Source organism: Podarcis pityusensis (assembly GCF_964106645.2).
Source record: "Podarcis pityusensis genome assembly, chromosome: 12".
Taxonomy (NCBI): Eukaryota; Metazoa; Chordata; class Lepidosauria; order Squamata; family Lacertidae; genus Podarcis; species Podarcis pityusensis.
In genome coordinates this window covers 21,636,580-21,662,808 of record NC_138037.1, presented here as the reverse complement: position 1 = coordinate 21,662,808, position 26,229 = coordinate 21,636,580, and the positions used below count along the sequence as shown (strand labels likewise).

Here is a 26,229-nt window from a genome sequence, read left to right as displayed (position 1 = left end):
GTAAAATGTTCCTGGAGCAAGAAAACGCAGCTGTGGATTCAAAATAAGGGCAAAATATATAAAGTTGGGAGCAGTGCAGAAGCTTGCGCAGGATTAATTTGTCTTAACAACTTGGGCCCAAAGTACCGCAAGGACTTCGTGATTCCTTATGCTGAATCCCTGAGATCTTCTGATGGGGCAGTTTTGGTGGAGGTTTGGCCAGCCTTTATCAGGGACCAGGTCTTGAGCGTGGCAGGCCCTGCCTTCTAATGGACATCTTTTAAAAGCTGTATTTCATTGATAGGCCCTTGGAATATGGAATATGATTTTTAAAATTACCGTATTTTTCGCTCTGTAAGATGCACCAGACCATAAGATGCACCTAGTTTTTGGAGGAGGAAAACAAGAAAAAAAATACTCTGAATCTCAGAAGCCAGAACAGCAAGAGGGATCGCTGCGCAGTGAAAGCAGCAATCCCACTTGCTGTTCTGGCTTCTGGAATAGCTGCGCAGCCTGCATTCGCTCCATAAGATGCACACACATTTCCCCTAACTTTTTAGGGGGGGGGGAGTGAGTCTTATAGAGCAAAAAATACAGTATTTTACCAACCAGTCTTTATTAGTGTTTTTTAAAATTTACGCCATCGTAGTATTCTGTTTTTTAATATTTTGTTGCATTTTAATATTTTGTTGCATTTGTTGCATTTTAAATAAAACAAACAAACAAACAAACAAACAAACAAACAAACAAACAAACAAAAAGGTCCATTTATAAGTGTGTGTATCTCAGATGCCAGCACCACTGTTTCAATAGGACTTCCTGCCTGGTAAGCATGTTTTAGATTGCAGCCTCTGTGGGTCATGTTTTACCTTAGCTATCTGCTAACTGAGCAGAATTTTGCTTAATTACTACAGTTATATGGTTGCTCCCCAGATGGGGAGCAGCGATTCAGTGGGAAAAACTGGGTTAGAGGGTGCCAGAAGTGCTGTTACCTTTATATATGCACACATTTTTCATTTCTACTTTAGAAGGCAATGTTGCTGGAGCGAAATTTGTGGAGATATTTTTTTGTTTGTGCAGCCTCTGATGCTCTGTGAAATTTCCTCAGCACATTAGTTTTAAAAAGATTGTTTATCTAAACTGCCAGCTCTGCAAACCCAGCAAGGAACCTGAAAGTCAAGCTGTGTTCTTGCTTGCTCACCATCATTAATAATCAAGATTTTGCCGGCCAGATGCTTTTCCCACTGAAAACTTTGCCATCCTTCTGCTTTTGGTGAGGCTGCACGGTTGTAGGTCGAGACAGAACTGGGAGGCTGAAGTGGGTTGCTGAGATAGCAGGGCAGATGGATTTCCATTTGGGGTTCTGCTCCTGATGCAAACACCAGAAAAACAGCCCAGTTCATTCTTTTTTGAAGGACCAGCGAAGGCTCAGTAGGAGGACTGACTCCAGCTGAGGGCAGGGAGAGGAAAATGGTCCTGTTCAAGGCCAAGGCCTGCAGAGGGAACTCACTGCCCAATTTGATCAGGGTCTTGAAAGGATACTTGCAGCCTAGATGGACGTCAGCAGGTAGGCAGTAGGGTCAGGCATTTCCTACAGGAGTGAGGAATCGGAAGCAAAGGGCAAATATTTAGGAAATCGCAATCTTAAAACCAGTGATCATCCTAGTCCAGCCTGCAGTTGGCCAGTGCCAGGAGTGGTGGAAGGTGCCAGCCGTGGAATCCCCAAGGGAAATCCCAGAGGAGGAAGGCCCTGAGCCCAGGGATTGGTGGTGGGACAGAAGGGAAAGATTTGGAGGAGGTGCTGGATACTGGAGGGACGGGGTTTAGTGAGCAGGAGGACCCTGTGACAGGGAGCAGTTCAGACTTTGAGGCTGAAGCTGGGGGGGGGGTGTCAAGAGGCTGCTGAAGAATCCAGGGAGTCCCCCTCTCCTGCTGTGACAAGCTCCCCCTTTGTCTCCAAGAACATGCAGGATAGTGGGGAGAGCAGAACAGAGACCAGAGGTGAACAGATGCAGTTTGAGACTGCTTGGGACACATCCAGAAGAGAGGGAGCCTCAGAAGTGGTGGAAGGCCCCTTCAGTCCTGGCAACTTCTCTATAGGGGCAAGAGCTACTGGGAAGTGTAGCTGAGTTTGTATGTCATTTTCTTGAATAAAAAGCTAACAGTCACTGACAGCTAACTCTGCTTCTTTGTGCTGACCTGCATCTGACTCCAGCCCTGACAGCCAGTCTAGGCAGGCACGCACAAACTGGGCTGGCACACTTCCATAGCGACCTCATACTTTGAGAAATGCTGAGACAAATTCATGGAGGATATGGCTATCAATGGCTACTAGACAGGAAGGCTATGCTCTGCCTCCACAGTTGGAGTCAGCATGCTTCTGAATATAAATTGCTGCAAACCACAGGGTGGGATAGCCCTCTTTTGCTTGGGCATTTCTTGTCGGTTTCCCACAGGTATCTGATGTTAGAATTCCTGCTCCGTGGTTGCAGTCATGGGATTGTTGTCTTTCACATGACGGTTATGTTTTGACTCCACAGAGTGGGAAGTGACGGAGACAGGATGTTTGTGTTACTGTGTTCCGTGAAGTGGGACTATTGTCCTTTGTTCTCTCTCTTTGCTGTCTGATGCTAGAGAGAGAGGGAGCCATGTTGCAGTGCTCTGTGTGTGTTTATAAGTAAATAAAATAGATTAGTCAAAATGCTGAGTTGCTGAGGTCTATTACGCAAGCTGCAAAGACTCTGCAGATCCCTAAGTGTGCCGATGTCTGTTGGCATCGGTCACTGTGATGTTCAGGCAGAAGAAAACTTTTGAAGCTCCCAAACGATCGACCAGGAGGGAGGGAACATGCCAGTCAGGCATGTGTCTCTGTCAGGGTCCTACTCGAGAGTAGGACGGGCTTCTGCTACCACCTCCAAAATGGCAGCTTTGTCTCAAAGCTTTATATGGTTCAGAAAAATGGGAGGGTGGACCATGGGTCACCAGGAAGGCAAGCAAATGCCCCCCCCCCCATTTTATCTCTCTCTCTCTCTCTCCTGCCCTCCCTATATCTGATACTTTTAGGAAAGGTTGCAGAGAGCCATTTTTCTGGAGGCGAGATGTCGGAGAAAATCTACAGCTGCTTACCCTGCAGGGAAGGATGTTCTTACTGCACAGATGATACTCCCTGCTATGCACAGGAGGACAAGTATTTACGGCTTGCTATCATCTCATTCCAAACTCTCTGTATGCTGCTGGACTTCATAAGCATGCTCATGGTCTACCGGTTTCGCAAAGCAAAGGTAAACTTGGAAACATTTCCCCCCTTCTAATCTTCCTGCCTGTTTTCTTACGTGTCGTAAGTGTGCTTTGCCCATAAGGGAGTGACCCAAATTTGTCACAGTCAAAATCGAAGGCTCTGGTGTAGAGGCAGAGGAGAAATTCGTTTGGTCCACGTTTTGAAGCAAACCAACCTAATTTTTCATTCCTGGACTTAGATGCCAATCAGATTGTAGCTATCGATTGGATTATGCACTTGGTTGGATTTTACAATGCGGTTTTGGTTCAAAAATGTTCACAAAAGTTTGTGTTTTAGGGGGAAATTGAAAAGCCTACAGACATGCTTATTTTAGAGGAAGAATGCAAATAGAATGCATATGGAATTAGTACAATTTATATGTGTGGGGTTTTTTTTCATGCAACTCCCTCCCCACTGAATGGAATGGACCTATGATTGGGTGTATGTGAAAATGACACAAAATGGAAACAGGCTGGTCTATCCATCCCTGGTCCATCTCTAGTCAGATGTTAATTGCCCAGATCTGCAAAGTGCTGAATTCCAAGCTAGTTGCAGGAAGGACTGTGTTAGGCATGTCACTATGACCCTAACTGGGTGGATTTGAATGCTTCTAACCCCTACTACCTGCTTGAGGTCTATGGCACAGTGGAGCCACCCAAACTTGCAATCACAGTCCTCTAAAGGCTACCCGAACCTGCTCTATGGGTCTTCCTCCTACCCGCTTCCCCAGCCATTGACTTTGAAGGATTTGGATTGCAGCCTCAGACTTCTTGAAATAAATAAATAAAATATGCAAAATAACTACACAGGTATTAGAAGTCACCTCAGAACTGGCCCTACTGAACATCTTCCAAGATCATAATGACCACTCACATTATACAGAGCTTATAACCCACCTGCTTTCAGCAGTCAGAAGCCTCCTAGCCAGACACTGGAGAGACCTGTCAGGAATAAACATGGACCAGTGGTATCAAATAGTATGGGAAACAGCCTTACAGTGGTACCTCGGGTTAAGAACTTAATTTGTTCTAGAGGTCCGTTCTTAACCTGAAACTGTTTTTAACCTGAGGTACCACTTTAGCTAACGGGGCCTCCTGCTGCCGCCGCGCGATTTCTGTTCTCATCCTGAAGCAAAGTTCTTAACCCGAGGTACTGTTTCTGGGTTAGTGGAGTCTGTAACCTGAAGCGTCTGTAACCCGAGGTACCACTGTACTAGAATAACTAACCAATAAACTGAAAGTGACATGGGGACAAATAGAAGAAGACTCCTTCACCCCAGTATGGCTCCCGTTTATCACATACACAGCCTAACAACACAGCAACAAGAATCAGCTGACAGTATACAGATCAGTCTGGCTTACCTGACCCAACAAGCCCTCCACAAATGCAAACAAACCCCACTGCAGTCAACCACAGACAACCAGCCACACCCTGGCCCCCCAATACCTCTCACTACCAAGGAAATGCAATAAACGAATAGAAAGAGAACCTACCCAGTTGACACCGACACGAAACCACACACGTACACTATATAAAAGTAATATAAGCCTCACCACCCCACCCTTCCTCTCCCCCAACCTTATACTGTACTCAAGACTAATGTCTCACAATAAATGTAGCTGATTTGTAAGAAAGACTGTACAACCTGAAAGAAGAGACAAGGCATGTACTTTTGTAAAACAAGAAAATCTTTAATAAAGAAGAAAATGCTGTGACAGCTCTGTGCAGAACGATTCAGCCTTAAAATAGCCTTCCAGTTTACTCAGAAACCAGCGAAATCAAATGCACATAAAATACTTGAATCCCACTGCTCAAATTAATAGCTGCAATCACCTCTTTCTATAAATAGACAGGCATTTCTATTTAGCTTTCCTAAGCAATCATTGCAGAAGCAACTGCATCTATCTAACAGATTCTGTATTGGATAACTTCCTGTCAGTTCCCCCAATTAAATGCCTGGCAGGAAACCTCAGAACTGGCTTCAACAATTTTGCTGCCTCCCTGTTTTGTTTCCAACCCCCCCCCCTTTTATTTCTTTCTTTCCATGGCAAATCCTTTGTGTTCGTCGTGATCGTGAGACATGTGTTTGCTACAATTGTGATTTATGTTACAGAGAGAGTTGCCTGTACATCAGTCCTGTAATCCCATTACAGAGAAAAGGCATCTGTTTAACAGCCTGGTGGTAACTTATCTGAAGAGCTCTGTTCTAACTCTCTAAAGTTTTGCTTCATTATGGTAATATCATAGGCTTTTAATGGCTGTCTTAAATAACTGATACTGTTAAGGAGACATGCATCATGAATGGAAATTAGCCTCCCAAGTGTTCAGTGGAAAAACAAAGGCAGAAGGCTTTTAATTCAGGGAACATAGCTTTGCGCTGGCCTTTGATCAATGAATATGCATGTCTGTACGTAATATTCTGTTGTATTATGTATATATACATAAGCATACACAAATGAGATGAGTGTCAGTTGACATTTTAAATGATCCTGATATGTCAATAAGGTAATTGCCTTGTGGCGGTGCACGCACTGGTAACTTTAAAACGGGGTTATGGTTATTATATTCTCAATCACCTTCTGCATCTCTCTTTCAAGGTGATGTACATAATATCATTAAAAAATAGCTAAAAGGAGTTATAAAACAGCACAAATAATAGTGGCAAATGAATTTAGCAAACTATTCAGCGGAGGCCTCTGTGGGGCAGAGATCTATTCATCTAGCTTGGAAAGCTTGACAGAACAAAAAAAAAGTCTTCAGTTGTTTCTGGAAGGTGCAGATAGCTGGCGCCTCTACAGGAATGCTGTTCCACAGAACAGGGCCAGCCGCAGGCCAGATATCTGTGGATGTGGCACCCAGGCAAAGACAATTCCTGTAAGTGCAGGAGAACCTTGCTTCCCCACCTATGCTCACACAAAGCCCATAGGTACACAGCAACTATAGGAGAGGCTGCGTGTAACTCCCATATCCCCCAACTAGTCCAGAGGTCTCCAAAGTGGGGAGTACCGCCCCCTGGGGGGGGAAGGGATTACTTAAGAAGCAAGGTAGGGGGCACTGGAGTTACAGTGAATGACTATCCAACTTAGAAAACCTGGTATCACTGGATCAAATTCAACCATTTTGTTGAATTAATTAAACAAAATAGTTTTAATTGGCTTTTGAATGAATGTGCAATTAATTGTTACCGGTTTGAATTATATTGTGGTGTTGTCTTCCTTAGTGGGTTGTGCAAACCACTATTCTGAATAATGCTTTTTACATGGCAGGGTAGGGGCCGCTGGGGATGAGTTTATGGAACCAAGGGGGCAATGGCCTGAAAAGGTCTGGGAGCCACTGATCTTGCTCCAGCCTTCTTTGTGTTGCTTGCGTCTGAAGGTTAAGCAACTTGTATTTGAGGCTGGATAGCATTGTGGGAGTCACACCTATGTACCTGTGCATATGCACTGGGTGGGGAGAGTATTCTGTTGAATTCTCAGGGACCCTTCGTCCCTGAGCACCTTTCATAGTGCAGTGGAAGGTCCTTGCGGTCTCTATGCCTAAAAGCTGCTTTCTTCATATTTACGTTTTCTTCCTTCATAACTAGATTAAGCACATTAGACAGCTCCTGGATAGCCCAGTCAGTAGAGCATGGGACTCTTAATCTCAAGGTTCTGGGTTCAAGCCCCACATTGGGCAAATGATTCCTGCATTGCAGGGGGTTGGAGAAGAAGAAGAAGAAGAGGAGGAGGAGGAGGAAGAGGAAGAGGAGGAGGAGGAGGAGGAGGAGGAGTTTGGATTTGCTATCCCGCTTTATCACTACCCTAAGGAGTCTCAAAGTGGCTAACAATCTCCTTTCTCTTCCTCCCCCACAACAAACACTCTGTGAGGTGAGTGAGGCTGAGAGACTTCAGAGAAGTGTGACTGGCCCAAGGTCACCTAGCAGCTGCATGTGGAGGAGCAGAGACGCGAACCCGGTTCACCAGATTACGAGTCCACCGCTCTTAACCACTAAGTTCCCTCCCAACTCTACAATTCTGTGTTCCTCCACCGAAGGTTCTGGTTGAAGGCAAAACACAGAACACTCCACAGAACTATGTCATTTAAACGATTTAATTACATACAATCCACAATTACATACAATCCACAGGTTGTTGGTTAACAGCAGCAACAAAATCTGGTGTCAGCAAATGCCGCCAGCATCTTCATGGAGGGATGTCTGACCAGTGAGCAAACACAAAGGAAACAGAGAATTCCACATCTGCATCAGCAAACCCTAGTTAGAAGGCTGTTTTAAGCAGCTTTCCACAACCTAATGCCCTCCAGGTGTTTGGGGCTACAACTCCTGGCTGTTGGCCATGCTCCAACATCTGGAATGCACCCATTTGGGAAGGCGGAGCTTAAAGAATATGTACTTTGCCACCTTAGCTGCAGGATTCCTTTCGTATCAGTGTTGTATTTTTAGACCTCAAGCCTTCAAAGGATCATGTATATGGTGCGGAACAGAGTCTCTATACCAGAAGACACAGAGCAACTTATCTTCATCATAACATACCTTGACAGATTTACATTTCTTGTGTTAGAGAAAAAGATCAGGAGGTGGGTGAACTGAAGAATTGCTTGGGGAACACTAATACTCTTTCCTCCTGGATGCGATTCATTTGTGATTGATGACTTCTTGTTCTTTCCTTCCTCTTCTGCCTTTTCAAGGAAAACACACCCACACCCACACCCTCAGTTTTAAAGTGGTGTCCACAGTCTAGCTGGGCAGTTAGAGATAAACCTGGCCTTTGGCATAAGCATTTTTGACAAATATATGGCTTGGAGATAATGAAGCATACTTTCCCAAATCATACACGGCCCTCAAAAGTTTATTGCAACCTGCGGGGACCCCCTGGCATTTCACTGCAGCAAAACTGAAGGCTTAAAACAATGCAAATAAATTAAACAAAGATCCCTATTTCCCCCGTCCTTTAAAACATCCTCAGAGCTTCTCCAAGCACTTTCCAGTTTGAATCAGCCAGGTTCCACTTCTGCAGTTCCCCAAACAGCCCAGTCTTTCCTTGTTTTTGATTCCTTGTTGTTATAGCAGTCCTAGAGTGTTAATTTCTTGCAGTCCTATTAATAGCCGCGCTCAGGAGCTGCTTGCAATGCTGTCAGTGGCTAAAGACACAACAGTCACCGGCAATCTGTCCCAAGTGCTGCCCACGTGCATCAAAATGGGACAAGCAGAGTAGCCAGCAGCAACTCTTTACTGCATAATAATAAAAGCATGGGTGTGCAAATGGTGTCTTGATTTGGTTTGGTGGCAGAGAGGGAAGATGGAATGCAGTTGGTTGGAAGACAAAGGAATGACTTTGGGAGAAAGGAGGGAAAAGTTAATTAAATGAATTGAGTGGGTGGGAGAGGGAGATTCACTTGGAAAATGTTCATTTACTGATTCTACCATGTCCATGTTCCCATCTTGGTCACACCTACTTTTCCACATCCCCCACACCTACTTTACCATGTGGCCTCCAGAGAGTTGCCAATGGGTCAATATGGCCCTCAATCGAAAAACCTCACTCACCCTTATTCTACCTGTATGGAATTCTTTTTCTGAAATGCCTTTCCCAGTGAGGCTTGCCTGTCTTTCTTCTCCTTCTTCTCCCTCTTTTTCTACTTCCCTCCAGCAAATCAGTCGGCTGGTTTTTACTCTGATGATTTTATTGCTCTCTGCTGGTTTCCATTGCTGAATTTTGCTGCATTGCTAGGCTTGCTTTATCTTGATTGTTATTTTATAGTTTTACCCTTCTTTAGGTTGTGTAATAATCTGCCCCCAGAGCATGCTAGCTCGAGGGTGGTGCGTGCATTTTTTAATGTGCAACATGCACCAAAAAAGGCAACTGCCTACAAAAATACATACTGCAGGAGAGAGGCATGAGCACATATTGTCACCAACTCTTAAACTTGGGCAATTGGACCATTGTGCAGTTGTGCCTCTTCCTCTCTTTGTTGCACATAGTCCTTTTTGTCTTCTTGCTATTGTATGTCTTGTGTTTTGTATGAAAGCATTTCCTTTTGCATTGTGGTGAAGTGACTATATTGAGTGCATCATTAAAGACGGCCTTCATATATTTAAATGCATAACTGCCCCAGTCATGTAAGTGGGTCATCAACATGTTGTCCATGAATGCCAGTGTGCCTCTTAGCACTTGTGAAAGGTCTCAGTAAATGTCCTTTTAAAAATCCACATTGTATGAAAGATGGTTTGCTCTTCCTGCCCACTTCCTATTTGTACTGGCACATCCCCTTAAACATGCCCATATTTCATTTGGGACCGGTCACCCACCCACCCTTCTGTTCTGAACAGAAGAGATGTTTTTGCTCTGTGAGTGAGCATCCTGGTGGGTGACAGAGGTGCCATTCTTTTCATTGATGGAGAGGCTCGCCTGCGCCATTTTGTGATCCTGCCTCTTAGAGCTCTTCTTGTGTCTGACAGCCATTTTAGTGCTCTGCCACAGCCCCAAGGCCCACTCAAAATGGGAAGCATCCAGTGGAAAAGAGAAAAGGGAGAGTTTCAAGATCCCGAAGGGTAATGTACGCAGAACTGCCACCATCATTAATCTGAGACAAGTCAAAACCCAGGAATGTAAATGCTGAAATATTGGCATTCTTGTGCTTGATATTTTCTCTTAACGACTGAGTAAGAATGGTAGGATTATTCTATTTCCATTCTGCATCTATTTCACATGTACTCATTCGTAAGTCTGTTCTGTCTTATTTTTGCCATAATCTGTGATCCGTTTGGAAATTCATATTTTAAAATGCATTTAAATGCCTATTTTGTCGCACAACACTTATATCATTGCATATATTATCTTGCATATTTCTAAAAAATACTTTATTCTAAAATTTGCATTTTTGCATTTTTATTATTATTCTTTTTAGTCGAGAACTCTGAAATTCAGGGAAGTGTGCAATCCAAAGAATAATTATGTTATGATCCATGCATTATGATCCATCCCCACTAGGCTAGTTCGTTAAAAAATGTGGACTAAATGAAATCCTCCTCCATCCCCAAAGAGTGACAGCCAAAGAGCCTCTGCCAGCATCTTCTATAGTGCTATATCTGTTCTACATAGACTGCAGTCTTAAAGATATTCACTTGTACTGAAATCAATGTAATCTACTTCCAAAAGAATACACTTATCACTGGGTCTTAAATAGCTTATTCCCCCTGTGTATGAATGAGCAGTCCATGGATAGGCATTAAAAACTAACCATACAGGCAAGCTAGAGTTTATAAAAGAAGGTCCAGTAGCTGATGGTGTGGTGGGACAGTGGTGCTCACTTGGCCTCCCAGCAGTTGAGTTGCTGCTGCAATGGAGTGAGGAGGCAGGGAGGTCAGCAGAGTGCAAAGGCACTGGCAGGAATACCATATTGGCTTGGCTAGTGTGTTTGCACTGTGCTGACCTCCCTTTCACTTTCCCCATCTCTTTCCTGGTAAGCAGCAGCTGACTCAGCTGCTGGGAGGTCAGGAGTACCGCTGCCTCACCATACGATCTGCTACTGAGCGGGACACTTTCATACCTCTCTCTCCTTCCTCCTCCTCCTGTTCCATCTTTACAAACATCACAGTGACTTTTGGGAGGCACACAGCCATTGCATAACCATCACCAGGTACTACTGCTTAGGATGTGTTTAGATTCATCTATCAGCCGACCACCATCCATTGTGGGAATTAATATTCTACACCAACTGAAAGTTCCTAGCACAGGATTTTGATATCTGGTGCTCCGGCACATTAGCTTGAGCTGTTAAAGGAAATTATGCTGGTGTTTCCCTGGTCATTTTCCTATATGTACACTACATGTGCAGTCATTAATGCCAGTTTGCTAGCAAAAGTGTAGCCATTGCAGAGGGCAGCATGGAAATGTTTTGACATTTGATGGCAACCTTCATTAGGCCAAAGAAGCTGCCTGGTTTGTCAGCCTGTGGGAAACGGCAATGCCCAAAGACAGCTGCATCATTTTGGCAAAGAGATATTTAATGATTCTCTAGGGTGGAGGAACAACAGATTCCCTCCTAGCACAATGAGCAGTTGAGTGGTCCCAGCAGAAATGATTGAATGGCAGCAAGAGTGTATTACTCATTAGGGAATGCCTAAACTCCTCCAGGTTCTCTTTTCCCTTGACCACTGCTTTATACATTGCTGAAGGCTGTTCTGATGGCCCTGGTGGTATAGGAGAAGAGGCAAGAGAAAAGAAGCAATGGGAACGAATAGCCTTCCAATTTACCTTCTGAGTATTATGTACATTCCAAAATGCCAGCAGCCATGAATTGCATGTACTCTGATTCTGCAAGCCAAAATAGTTGAAATTATTAAAGGCAGTGCCAAAGAGATAATCAGGCCACCGTAAAGTAGCAAGCAGTTTTGCTCCCCAGAAGAGAGTTTGGGGGCATTTAAGAAAGTAAGGCTTTCCCCCTTGGAAAATTACATTCTAGGGTTTCAGTTCCCTAGATTTTCAGCTGTGGTGAGCTGCTTATACCTGATACTGGGCGACTGCCTTGTCTCAAGAAGCCCTTGGACTTACTTGATAGCAGTAGCAGAGCTGACTGTGAAAAGCAAACATACACAACTGATTAGAATAGCTCTAAAATCATATATCACGTACATTACAGTCATTTTTGGTATCCATCTCTCAGCCTCGATATGTATATATCACAATTAAATTCCCCTTTAAGTTCAGATAATGATCTAAGGGTCTGGGGAGATTCATTTATATGTTGCAAAGCCCTCTCTAGTGAGGTGCATCCGTCTCCAACATTATTAGCTTTCAGGAGAAATTTGAAACCTCAGACGTTTGGTGGCTGAAGAATATGTTCCTGGCAGTCCTGAGATCACTGGATGAAATAATATTTTTAACTGTAGCTCTTTTAGAATTTGTGTGTGTGTGTTTATTATTGTGGGTGTGCTTGCTGGCTGGGGGTGGGGGAGAAAGGGTGGGATATAAATTCAATCAACCAGTAAAAGAAAATAGCTTGGGGTGAGGGAAATGGTGTTTCCCTCTAGGAAAGTGAAGCTACAGAAAATGCCCAGCCCATGTGAACATTTGCCATCTGTTTAAATCTTATAGGAGAAATGGATGTGATTATGCCTGCCTGAGCACACTCCAAGCATCTGTACTAAACTATTTAAAATGGACTGCTTCGGTTTACACTGACTTGTATTATATTGATATCAATAGAGCTAATGTTGCAACCTTGTTTGCTAGGAAGTAAATCCTGATGAGGGGAACCTGCTTACAAGCAAACATATTAACAGGTATTGAAAGCAGTTTAAACACCAGTATTCTGTGTTTGGGTTAATTAATTTACCAATCTGATTGTTAGGTGGTCAGTCTTCTCTGTCTTGTGCTAAAATCGGTAACATTTATTCGCCTTGATTATAACCCACCAATATGACATTTCATCTGCAAGCCTCTTAATGTTTCTGCTATAAATATTTTAAAGATAACGTGAAACGAATAATGCAATGGCTGTGTCAGTCTAATTTCTTGTACCCATTTGTTTTCGTTTCTAGAGCATTAAGGCATCTGGTCTCGTTCTCTTGGAGACTATCCTGTTTGGGTCACTGCTTCTTTACTTCCCGGTGAGTTACACTGTTTTGTTCTTAAGGAGTATAAAAGACGAGGCCGTGAGCTGTGCATCAGATGCAGTGCTTCCCTTCGATGTTTCGCAGATGAGCATCTTCACACACCCCTGTCCTCACATGAACGATCATTGCCTGAAGGGCCCTCATCTTAGAGGTGCGCTTAGGTAATTTGAGACCCTGGGCTTAAAAGGTCTCATTGGAGGTTAGGCAGAGATCTTTAGACCAGGGCTGAGGAACCTGTGATCCTCCAGGTACTGTTGGACTCCAGTTCCCATCAGCCCAATGGTCAGGGAAGATGGGATTTGCAGCCCAATGCATCTGGAAGGCCGCAGGTTTCCCATTCCTGCTTTAGATGGTAGTGCGTATTTACTTCACCCACTTTAAAGTATGATAAGATAGCCCTGCCAAGTTTGGGATCTGCTGCATCTCATTCCTGCTGAGTCCGAAGTCCTCCTCTCATGGCACCACTGCCTCCCCTTTATACATTGCTGAAATCTCTTAGACATGGGCTGCTCACAGTAGCAATTTATGCTGCAACAGCCTGTCCTACACCATCCTCCGAAGAATTATGGAGTCGCCACAACCATTTCCTTTTCTTCTTTTTAACTTAAGGGTGTTACACGGTGTACCCAGATCCATTGTAGACAATCAGCACCTCATAAACAGGAGCTGGATCAAGGCAGAGCTATATAAAAGGAAAGCAACACAGGGGCACACTTAGGAAAATACTGTGCTTCCGTGGCTCCCAGTCTTATTTATTAGCCAACAGGTTGTGAAAAATAGCTTGTGGACTTTGTGCACCCCTCTCCCCTCCCCTTTAAACAAAACTATTGATGCCTAAACTAAGCTACAAAATCTGTCTACTGTTCTTTCAATATGTCTTGTATATAGAAGGGAAACCCAAATAATCTGTTGCCCTTCTGGCATTTGTTATAAAACAGGGAAATTGACTCAATTCCCCCGCCCAACATTTGAAATCAAGCAACATATATAGACACTGGATTTTTCAGAAAACATACTGCTATTTTTGTTGTACGTGGGTACATTGTGGAACAATACAAGAAAAGAAAGACACTGATTTGTTTTGGTTAGAACACCTACCTTAGGGAACAGATGGCCATTATAGAACATGTAAAGGAAAGATGCTAACTACCTTCGCCTATTTCTAGCCTCTTACATTTCTGAGATGAGAAAAGTGGCATAGAAAAACAGGAAGAGGAATAAAGACACATAGTTTGTTTAACAAACCATGAGTAAACAAGCAAACCATGGTTTCTACAAAGTTTGGTTTCTTTTTTCCAACTGCTCTTGCCTCGTGCCTTTGTAGTCTGTGGAATGTCTTGGCTAAGGTGTTCAGAGTAACCATGGTTAAGGACAAGGTACTGGATTCACATGTAATGCCAAGCAATAGTTAAAACAAACCAAGGTTTGTAAGCAAACAACAAACCATGGCTTCAGATCTTGGTTTGCTGGCTGTAGACAAAGTTGTAACTATAGTTAAACTGCTGTGCAGGGTTCATACATAACACTAAGCCATGGTTTTGTGTTACGTTTGACCCAGGCCACTCACAGTATATATGTTAGGAAAAGTATGGGAAGAAGGAAAACTAAGGATAGTTGTGCAGTTCTTCTCGAGTTTGTTCATGTGGAAACATGCTGAGGCGACACTTTTCTGTTAGATAACTCTGTTTTTATCTCCTTGATTGAAATAAACATTTGATCTTGCCATCCAAGATTTATGCACCAGCTTGTGGAGCTTTGTGTATAAAGCCTATAATGAGGCCTAGATGAAAAGCTTCTTGTATTTAGTTTCTGTCACCCCTTTATTATCTTTTGATGCTTTTTCTCTCCATCCGTCTGTTGCCAGTTGTTTCAGTTTGCATAATAACTACCACTTCTAGTCCCCAAGCCATCCCTGTGAAGTCTGTTGTGTTGTTGTTTTTTGAAAAAAGGAAACCAAAAGTAACCCCCTGCACGCTCCTAATACCATAGCTCTGTTAAGATGACTGGAAACAGAGCACACTATTGCCCCGTGTTATGTCTTCTCGTTCTGAAATCTCCCCCAGATGATAGCACCCAACTCAGGAGTTCTGTCAGAGCCCCCAAAGCCTTGTCTTTCCTCCAGAGAGATCTTGGGGGTGGAGGTCGTTGGCCCCTAGTCTAAGAGGCTTGGGATGTTTCTCATCATTGAAGTCTCCCTGGGGACACTGTGCAAACTTCCTTCTCCCTTCCCTCCTCCCTCAATTACTGTTCCCGCAAGGCAGGGGTGAGGACCCCTCCGCTTGTTTGGAAGAGGGATTCCTTGTTAAACCACTTGGGAAGGGGTAGCTGTGTGAGAAGAATGGGGTCCCCTAACAACTCTCAGCTCCCATAACAAAATATACTTGGTGGGGGGTAGAGCCATGACAGCTTGCAGTGTTATGATGCTGCTTGGAATGTATAGTGCAGATGGGGCCTATGTGTGCAAGCTGTACATGAGTATATTGGGGTGGGAACTGTGGCCTTCCAGATATTGTTCAACTCCAGCTTCCATTGGCTCAATCCAGCATGGCAAATAATTTGGGATATCAGGAGCTGTAGTCCAGCAACATCTGGAAGGTCAACAGGTTCCCCACCCCTGCTGTATATATGCGTGAATGGGGACTCTCCATTTTGCATACTGCATGCACACACGGCCAATAAAGCTTCTTATCTGGTCTTTCCAAAAGTGAACCAAAGCCCCACGGATAAACATTTTAGTGCAATAACCCCTCTTGGGTTTCAGGACTCATCTCCTAGGACTGCATTACTTCTTTTAATAAAACAAAACAGTGCACATTTCATTGCATTTAACAAAATTCGCATACCACTTAATTGCAAACAAAAACCTCCAAGTGCTTTACAAAGAATGTAAAAAATATACACTGTAAGTGTTAATAAAAATCAAAGTAGAAAAATAAAATTGAAACATGAATAAAAGCGACATTTAAAAATATACATTATAAGCTAAATGTACAGATTAAAACTGACTTCAACTTTACATGTTCATTGCATCCATCCATCCCTGAATGGAACTAGTTTCTTGTGTGCATTGCTGTTCAAGCACATGGAAGGAAATGCCACTGAAGTAATAGAATCATAGAATTGTAAAGTTGGAAGGGGCCACAAGGACCATCCAGCCCAACCTCCATCAATGCAGGAATCTTTTGGCCCAACGTGGGACTAGAACCCACAGCGCTTAGCTATCCCAAGTCTATGAGACTTCCTTCCTCGTCACTTGTTTAGGATGAGTGTGCAGAGAACATAAAGCATGTTGGCCCTAATTAAAGCGAATGCCACTTGGCATGTCACCAGGATGCTTTTGAAAATTTCATTTAGTGGCTTTATTTAGAATTTAAAAGAACTGACCTTAAGCAACTTTGCTCAGAGAGCCATTAATTATTATGATACTTATTAGCTGAGGGATGACATTTAAGAACACCGGTTTCCCTTTAATACCTGCTCCACAGAACAGCTAGAAAAGTAATTAGAGTTGCACACTTTGATTTCCCCTCCCCTCCCACAGTTTATTCTCCTGTAATTAACTTTATACATCTGAAGTAACTAGAAGCTTATTTGAACACCAGAAAATGTCTTAACGTTAACCAACTCTCTTATTGTAGAGCAGGCATAGGCAAAACTCTGGCCCTCCAGATGTTTTGGAACTACAATTCCCATCATCCCTAGCTAGCAGGACCAATGGTCAGGAAATGATGAGAATTGTAGTCTCAAAAATCTGAAGGGCCAGAGTTTGCCTTTGCCTGTTGTAGAGAGACTAAACTGGAAATGCTTGTTATTCTGTTGTTTTTCTCCTTTTGGCATATTGTATCTGTGTTCATTCATCTATCCCCTTCATATGTTATATATTTGTTATATCCACTTGTATAGACAACTTTCCAATCCCCCCACAATAAAAACCCCCAGAAAATGAATTCTGCTTACATTTATATCCCACCTTGTCTTCAAAGAGCTCAAGGTGTGGCATTCACAGTTCTCCCTTGTCCCATTTTATCCCTGTGCGGTGGGTCGGGCTGAGAGAGGCAGTGTCTGCCCCAAAGTCACCCAGGAGGCTATATGAGGATTTGAATCCTGCTCTCCCAGGTCCTAGTCTGGCACTCTAAAAAATATATAAACCTTTCTCTACATCTTTAATTCTTACTTTTACACAATACAATCATACCTGTAATGTATAATCTACTTTGGCCCATAAAACAGCTACTGCTAGAGTGATCTGTTGGTCAGGACCAATATACCTAGCCCAGGCTTCCTCAAACTTGGCCCTCCAGATGTTTTGAGACTACAGTTCCCATCATCCATGACCACTGGTCCTGCTAGCTAAAGATCATAGGAGTTGTAGGCCAAAATCATCTGGAGGACCGAGTTTGAGGAAGTCTGAGCTAGCCCATCAAAATATGGACACCGGTTTTAATTTTTTTAAAAAGAGAAATACCTTTGTTAGAAAAGTACAACTCTTTAGTATGAAGAGGTGAGTGCACCTCAGGTGTAGGGAATCTGTGGTTCTCCAGGTGTTGCTGTGCTCCAAGTCTCGTCTTTCCTAGCCAGCATGGGCAATGGTCAGGGATGATGGGAGCTGTGGTTGGTTGGTTCTTTCAGCCCAGGTTATTGGCTTGTTTGAGGAGTAAACCCTACACAAATCTGGAGCGGAGACCCTAAAATGGTTAGATGGCCTTTTATGCCGCCTTCTGGAGCTAAGCTGGTGCCAAACACATTGCTCTGCTTTCCTCTGGGTGACATCAGTGAGGCCAAGGGGGGAGGGTCTTGTCATCTGGGCAGCCCAGGGCCTCCATACATACTGCTCCGGCTTGTGCCCCGAGGAGGTCACTTTGGTTCTCCTAGCTCATTGGTTTGAGTTAACCCCTGGAGGCACGCTCTGTTATCCCTCAAGACAGACAGATGCCAACAACAACTTGAGAAGCTTTCCCTCTGCCTTGCCTGCCTTGCATTGCTCTGCCTTGCATTGTCTTCCAAACCCTTCCTTACTGAATTCAGCCTCTGCTGAGACATTGGTAACTTAACAGAGTGGTTAGCTGGGTCTATACAGATCCCTGGTGGGGCCTCTTAACACATGGCTGCAGGAGGGTTTCCCCAGCAAAAGGAAAGAGAGTCGTGCTTGGCTGTGGTTAAGCAGTCAGATCTGAGAAATCTGAGAAGCTCCAAAGCTTGGATTCGGGTGCTCCTGGCGAAGTAGAATGACCAGGTGAAAAAGAGGACAGGACTCCTGAACCTTCTGCAGTTGTACAGAACAGGGGATTTTGGCAGGCGTAATTGCATGACAAGCTGCACGTGCTGAAATTTATCTCTGCAGCTTTGAAAGGTGCAGGAGTCCTGACTTTTCCTTCACCTTGCCACCTTGCTGGAGAGCTTCCGGCCTAAGCAAATAAAAGATCCCAAGTAAGACTCTTTGTACTAAGAGCTTTTGTTCTTTATTGTTCCATTCAGAGGCAAATTCACTAACAGCGTAGCATCACGCTCCATAGGGGAAATGAAAGGAAAGTGATGTGTAGTCTGAAAGCCAAAAAGCGATGATTAAAAATTATCAAGGAGGGGAGATGCTATGCTATAACTTTTCCTTCAAGACACTTTATTAAAACATTCATTTTTAGTTAAGCAGGCACATACCACTTAATTGAACCACTCTGGCAGCAAGTTTGTTTATTGCTATTATCTACACATCAGCATGGGTGCTTATTTCACGTTATAAATAGTGGGCTTTTATTTCTTCATTAAATATTACCCTATAGTCAGCTGCAACTGAATGGGCTAGACTGCTCTTTACACTCCTTCAATTTAGGCTACGAAAGATAAGTAAGCAGCGAACTCAGAAAGATAAAGAAGCAGCAAACTCAGAAATCACTCAGGAACACTGGAAAAAGTCTGAAGTGACTGCACAGTCAGGTTTTAGATTTGGGAAACCCATTCCTTCACTCCCAGGGTCCAACCCTCGTTCTGTTTATGAACCAGGAAGGGCTTCCGTGATTCACCTGAAGTTGCTACATATCTTCTGTATGTCTTTTGTTTTGTTTTATAGGTTATCATTTTGTACTTTGAGCCAAGCACATTTCGCTGTGTTCTCCTAAGATGGGTTCGCCTTTTGGGATTTACTACCGTTTACGGAACTGCTACACTCAAGCTGCACAGGTACTACATATGTTATCGTTTTTGTTTCTGGGTGAAGTGTAATTTCTGTATAATTTCGTTTTGCGTGCGTGTGCGCGCACATGTACAGAGGAGATTGCAGTGATGATCTGTGATTTTTATACTTTTGGGGGGCACGGAAAACAGACTTCTTCAAAGTTTTCATCTGCCTTCGGAAGCCTGTGCTTAATTTCCCCAGTAGTCTAGAAACCAATAGCACAATCTTACTGATGGAGGGGAGTGCTTTGGCTGCGGTGGACTCTGCCCTAAGAGAAACACCAGCTTACTGTCACCAGTTTTCCCACCAGCAAAAACTCCTAAAGTATTTAGGGGGCATTTTGGGATTGGGTGGGGATGCTGGAGGTTTTATATCCACAGGTTCCGAAGCCCTTCAGATCTCCTGAGTAGGGGTCTAATCCTTGGGTTTCTCCCTTGCACTGTCCTGGAATGGTGCAGGAGAAACAACTGTGTAAAAAATAATGCCTACCCCTCCTCACCTGGCTGCTGCAAGCGGCAGTGCTTTTGATGTAACCGTGGATCCTTTGATCCAGATATAGGGAAACTCGGCCCTCCAGACGTTTTGGGACTACAATTCCCATCATCCTTAGCTAACAGGACCAGTGGTCATGGATGATGGGAGTTGTAGTCCCAAAACATCTGGAGAGCCGAGTTTGCCTATGCCTTCAGTTTGATCCATCTTGGGCAGGAACTGAATTGCTCCACAAGAATGTGTGTTTATGAGAGATATTTAATTATACACTGGACGAAACTATTGGAAAAGTTGCCCTTGGAGGAAATACTTTAATAATGTACGTTCTGCAGTGATGTAGAAATTTCAGTAACAGTGCCTAATCCACTGGGAGTCAACTTTGCATTAATCCACCTGGCTGCTGTCAATAAATTCCTTGGTAAGATGTGATTGGCGATTAAAGCGTTATCTATAAATGGTTGCCTAATAAGGCAAAAATAATAATAATGATGATGCTATCAAGGTCCCATTGGAGCATAACCATGTCGATCTCATTTGAATGTTTCACAAAAGCTGGCCTCTTCTGCGGGCTTTTGGAATACCGCTTACCTTTCTGTGTTGTGGAATGGGGCCAGCCCGCTGCCATGGCAGCTTTGGTTTTGAATCTTCCAGCTGCAGGGAGATGTAACAGTTCTCTCCCCACATCTGGAAAATTTGCCCTCTAAGGCAGGGGCAAATTCATGGAGAATATATCCGTCAATGGCTACCACCCATGATGGCTGTGCTCTTCCTCCACTGTAGGCGGCCATAGGCCCCTGAGAGCCAGTGGCTGAGAATCAGAGGTAGGGCAAATATTGTTGTACTCAGGTCCTTCTAGCAGAGACATCTGGTTGGCCACTGTGAGACCATGATGCTGGACTGGATGGGTGATTGGCCAGATTTATTTTATTTACTAAATTTGTATACGGCCCTATACCCGCAGGGCTCAGGGTGGTTCACAAGATAAAAGCGCAATATAAAAGCACAAAATACACAATCAAAAGAAAAAGAAAAACCAACCCAATACCCTCACAAACATTTTAAAAGGGCATTGGATGTCAGTCAGCCAAAGGCCTGGTTAAAGAGGAATGCTTTTGTCTGGCACCTAAAAGTGTATAATGAAGGTGCCAGGCAAACATTCCTGGGGGAGTATTCCACAAACAGGGAGCCACTGCAGAAAAGGCCCATTCTCGTGTTGCCACCCTCCTCTCATGGAGGAGACACACAGAAGAAGAAGAAGAAGAAGAAGAAGAAGAAGAAGAAGAAGAAGAAGAAGAAGAAGAAGAGTTTGGATTTGATATCCCGCTTTATCACTAACCGAAGGAGTCTCAAAGCGGCTAACATTCTCCTTTCCCTTCCTCCCCCACAACAAACACTCTGTGAGGTGAGTGGGGCTGAGAGACTTCAGAGAAGTGTGGCTGGCCCAAGGTCACCCAGCAGCTGCATGTGGAGGAGCGGAGACGTGAACCGGGTTCCCCAGATTACGAGACTACCGCTCTTAACCACTACACCACACTGGCTCCTTAGAAGGGCCTTAGAAGATGACCTCAGGTTCATATGGAAAGAGGCGGTCCTTGAGGTGGATCCAGCAGGGCTCCTCTGATGTTATTACAACAACACATTGTAGTCAAACTACAGGTTACTAGAGCATAGACAGTCAAAGGCAGGCTACCCCTGTCCAGAAAGTGCTACCATCTTTGAGCTACCGACTGAAGCTAGCAGAAGGTACATTGTGCCACCAAGAGCGCTTGTGCCTTCAATGGCAGCGTTGTCTCCAGCAGTGTCTCCAGGCTGGGCACCTGCCTCTTCATGGGAGAATAATCCTATCCAAAACAGGATATATCCCACACTTCTGGACAGAGGAGCAACTCACAAACAGTGTTCCTGTCTTATTTTGATAGTATTTCAGTATGTTCTTTCAGTCCGGATTTTCCTGAATACTTCTTTTAATTGCAAACTGATGTGGGAATGGGGAGAACTGAATTTAAGACTGGAGAAATGATAAACCAAGAGGCATTGAAACTGGCAGCTTCATCCATCCTTAGCTGCAGCTTGACCCTGTGCCCAAACCACACTGTGTAAAAAAAAATATATCCCATCATTTCCCTGTGGATTATTTGTGCACAGCTTGGAGTTGTACTGTTGCCCTCTCATTCCATTTGTGCATTTGAAAACAGAACTACACAAATTATGTTTACTTTGGTAGTAATGCCTATACTTGCCACGCTATGATCTTTGCTGCTATATCACTTGTAGCATTCCAAGCAAAGAGAGCTGCCAGGCTTACATCAGGCTTCAAAGCAAGACTAAACGGTTTACAGAAGTGTTAATGGGATGTATCACTGCACAGCTTGAGGTCACTGGTTATGCTACAGAAGCAGCAGCTGAAGGCTTGGAGGCTTTTTGTGGGAGCCTGGGAAATGACAACGGAGCTTTGCTTTGGGCAGACATATGAAGTGGCTTAATGCTGGATTGGGGCCAGTCATTGAGGACCTGATTAGACTTTGCATGATTTGTGTGCGCGCGCGTGTGCGTCCTCTTTTGTTGCTGCTATTGTTAAATTGCGGTTGTACAAGGGAGCAACTTGATCCCATAGCATGTGGGGAGAGGAAACATAACCCTTTCCCCCTGGTGCAATCCTGATCTGCATCAGGGCTCCCTGTACCACCTATTTGTCCCAGGATCCACCACAGCCACTGTTTGCTGTTAGTGCTAATGACAATGATCCTCTTGGGGCAAATAGCAGGCCCGCCCTCCATGTGTGTTTGTATGTCCAGATCAAGATCATGGTGTAGTCCAAGGATTAAATGCTTGTTTCCACCCACATCATGGTCTTGATCCAGAATGGATGCGAAACTCGAGATGAACAGCCAAAGGCCAGTCACATCTACTTTGGAATTCAGAGCACTCGTCCATTTAGCTCACGATTGTTGATTCTGACTGGAAGCTGCAGCAGCTGTCTAATCTCTCAGGAGAGATTTTCCTCAACCCTGATACTTTTTTTACCTGGAGATTCTCAGGAACAACCTGGGGGCTTCATTGATGCAAAACATGTGCCCTGCCAATAACTTCTAGTCTGTTGATTGTTTTACTTGTTTGCAGATCATAAGAACATACAGGCGAGTGGTATTTTTGTTATCTCTTTGATGGGCTTGGCTCCTAAGGCTGCAGGCCTGTAACCCACAAACTTAGATGTAAATGCTAGGGAGTTACTTTTTAGTAGATATGTTTAGGATTGCACAGCTAGGTAAGTGAAGATAAGGAAGTTCACGGAAAGAAAGTTCTTCCTGATGTTTAGTCAGAATCTCCTTTCTTGTAATTTGAATCCAGTGGTTTGGGTCTTAGCCCTCGGAAGCAGCGGAAAACAAGTTTGCTCTGTGTTCCATGTGACAGCCCTTTTCAGGGGTCAGCAAACTTTTTCAGAAGGGGGCCAGTTCACTGTCCCTCAGACCTTATGGGGGCCGGACTATATTTTTTTTTGGGGGGGGGGAATGAACGATTTCTATGCCCCACAAATAAGCCAGAGATGCATTTTAAAGAAAAGCACATATTCTACTCAAGTAAAAACACCAGGCCCCACACATTGGCAGAGGAAGAGGAGTGCAGGGGGAATGCACTGCCCCCGGCAGCGTGATCCCCAGGGTGCCATCGTGGCTGCCCCCCCCGCACTGGGTGGCCTGCCCCTGCAGGCAGCGCACCCCACCCCCAGGACGTGTGCCAGTCCTGCCCCTGCCTGCTCTCCGCCACCGGCCCCACAAATAACCCAGAGATGCATTTTAAAATAAAAGGTCACATTCTACTCATGTAAAAACACGCTGATTCCTGGACCGTCTGTGGGCTGGATTTAGTAGGCGATTGGGCTGGATCCAACCCCCAGACCTTAGTTTGCCTACCCATGCTTTAGATATTTGAAGAGGGCTGTCATGTTACTTCTCAGTCTCCTCCTCTCCAGGCTAAACATACCCAGTTTCCTCAACCATTCCTCATAAGGCTTGGTTTCCAGACCTTTTGTCATCTTGGGTGTCCTCCTCTGCACACATTCCTGCTTGTCAACATCCTTCTTAAACTGTGGTCCCTGAACTGAACACAGTACTCCAGGTGGGGTCTAACCAAGGAAGAATAAAGTGTAACTATGACTTCTCTTGATCAGGACATTGTACTTCTGTTGACAGCCTAGAATAGCATTAGCTTTTTTTGCTGCTGCATCACACTGTTGTCTTATATTAAAGCTTGCGGTCTACCAAGACCCCTAGAACCTTTCTGCTTGTAATGCTGTCAAGTCAGATGCCCCTCCCCAACAAAAATCCTATATTTGTGCATCTTATCATTCCTGCTTAAGTTCAGAAACTTACATATACCCTTATTGAAATGAATCCCCTCCCTTTGGAATAAAAACGGCTGAGCGAGGGTAGTATTTGGGGAAATTGTACATCTCTCTTTTCCACTAGAAAAACAGATATGCCCTTCTATTTGAAGCACAGAGTATAATTAAAGGAACTCATCTCCACTAGAGCTTGAAGTTAATTGATCTGTTTAAGTGACAATAATCAATAGCATGCATAATATATGCAGAGGTAAAGTCTGGTCTCATGCAGGAGCACTCCACAGCTGGGTACCATTTTGCTTGCAGAGCCTCTTGCCAAAGTGAGCTTAATCAGAGCAGAAAGAATCTTGCCTTCTGCCATAGCTTTTCAGAGGTTGGCAGTGCACATTATTTTCCTATCAATTTACCTTTGTTTTTTGCCTTTTTGAAAGAGATGGGTCATTTCCATCTCCATCCCGTAGGAATAGTCCTCTAGCTGCCAATCTTTCTCAGCAGTAAGTCTCACTGAACATACTTGGGCACGTTTCGGTGTAAACGTGCCGCAGGATTGCAGTGTTCCAAAATGTCTCACAAGACTTTTCATGCAACGGCACATGCATACAAGTTAGCTTTGTTGTTGTTATATTCAGAATCAACTCTTCACCAGGCTCATGAGAGCCCATTGGTCTTTCTGTGGAGAAAACCTTGACATTAGTAATAAGTGGCTGTTATCTAATTAATTTACTTGGAAAACGCACTAGAAGAATTGTATAGTGTCTTATTAAATGGCACTGTTAGTATTCTTCCAGCACGACTTCTCAAAGTGCCTACTAAATCAGAGAGGAACAAGTGGCTGGGGGTGAGGGAATTTCTTGAAGCAATGGCTTTCATTTACTAGAGAAAATCCTTCCATATCAAAGCAGAGAAAGTGAATAAATTGACAGCCAATAAGAACAAAAATAGGAAATATTTTTTAATTTATTTTGTGTTGCATGCATGGTACCCCCCCCCCAGCAGCCTTTTGTGACGTGTACCCACAATGTTTTCTCAAAATTCAAGATGTGCCCACTTTGTTCAAAAAGGTTCACGATCCCTTTTTCTAAATCGTTTATTAGTCTTGGAGATTATTAGGACCCTTTGCTATGCGCAACTATACTACTGACTAAACATGCACAGCTAAGAAGGTGAATTTTATTTTTCGGCTCTGATACATATTTTAAACATATCTGTGTTTTTGTTTTTTAAAAGAGAGCCACTATAAATATATATTTCCTGCATGTGAAGAAATTTGTTGTGAATCTCCTGTTGGTTTTTAAACAGCAAAAGAAGTTATCTAGGGAGCAAGCACTGCCTGAATTTTGAACAGTGCCACATCTAATAGCTTTGTTCCCTCAAGCCTAGTCAGAACTGGCAGGTTGCTTGGTTCCACAAGGTTTTGCTATAAGAGGTGCAAATTCAGCTGAAACAGTTGACTCCAGTTTGGACCCAGTGGTTATAAAGGAAGTTTTGAATGCATTGTGCAGGAGAGGATTACTAGAGACCATGACTCAGATCTATTTTCATGTGTAAGCTTCCTGATAAATATTGACCTTGAAATCTTTTGTACTCCTTGTTCTGGAAAACTTTGATAAGGGAAAAAGTAGGCAAATGGCTGATGGGTGAGATAGTGATCTCTCAGTGCTTTTTAGAAGCAAATAATTAGCTTGCTCCAGCACCAATACAATATGAAGGATTTTATAATTGTTTAAGAAGAACACTATGACAAAGACAGTGACCCATCTGTAATGTAGGGTGTATTAATATTTGGATGTACACTTTTGAAGGCATCCCACAAGATGTGACCTGCACAAGCTCCTGTCCAGGTGGACTTTGTCTGCGATTGTTTTGAAGGCCCTGCTGAGTTCAGTTCTGGAGTTGTCACAGCCCCTCAACATCCCAAGGGCCACATTGCTCATTAGACAACTTTCTAGGGGCCACAGGCAGTGCCTGACAAGCTCATTTTTAAAAGCAACTTGTTTTAGTTCTAGTTTATCCTGTCCAAAATGGAACTAATTTCAGTATGTCCTTTTACAGAATGAACTAGTTAAGTTCAAGTTCCTCCAAATGAAGCTTTTAGTTTGTTAAGAAATTTGTCCTCAGCAAATATAAAAATAAAATAAATCAGCATTCTTAATGTTATAAGCTGCCGTGCTAAAGTATGGGGCCCGAAAGCAAATAAGGGGCCACGCACAAGTAATAAAATGTCTGACAGACAGAACGTCCACAGCTGAAGCTTTCCCGATGATAGTGTTTCCATACTAGAAAATGCTTACCCTGTTTAATTTGTGCCAGACACACAGCTGTTAAAGGCACAGTTCATCATTTGCTGTGTCCCT

The 26,229-nt window shown here is 43.7% G+C and overlaps 1 protein-coding gene across 1 annotated transcript in view; it reads left to right on the top strand.

Moving 5' to 3' along the window:
* The window catches only part of GPR158 (G protein-coupled receptor 158), a 123,315-nt gene that overhangs the window by 70,363 nt on the left and 26,723 nt on the right, over positions 1 to 26,229 (top strand). The window contains exons 4-6 of the mRNA XM_080974386.1: positions 3,043 to 3,260; positions 12,798 to 12,866; positions 18,937 to 19,046. Of these exons, the coding sequence (XP_080830512.1) occupies positions 3,043 to 3,260; positions 12,798 to 12,866; positions 18,937 to 19,046 (397 nt within the window). The remainder of the gene's footprint in view (positions 1 to 3,042; positions 3,261 to 12,797; positions 12,867 to 18,936; positions 19,047 to 26,229) is intronic.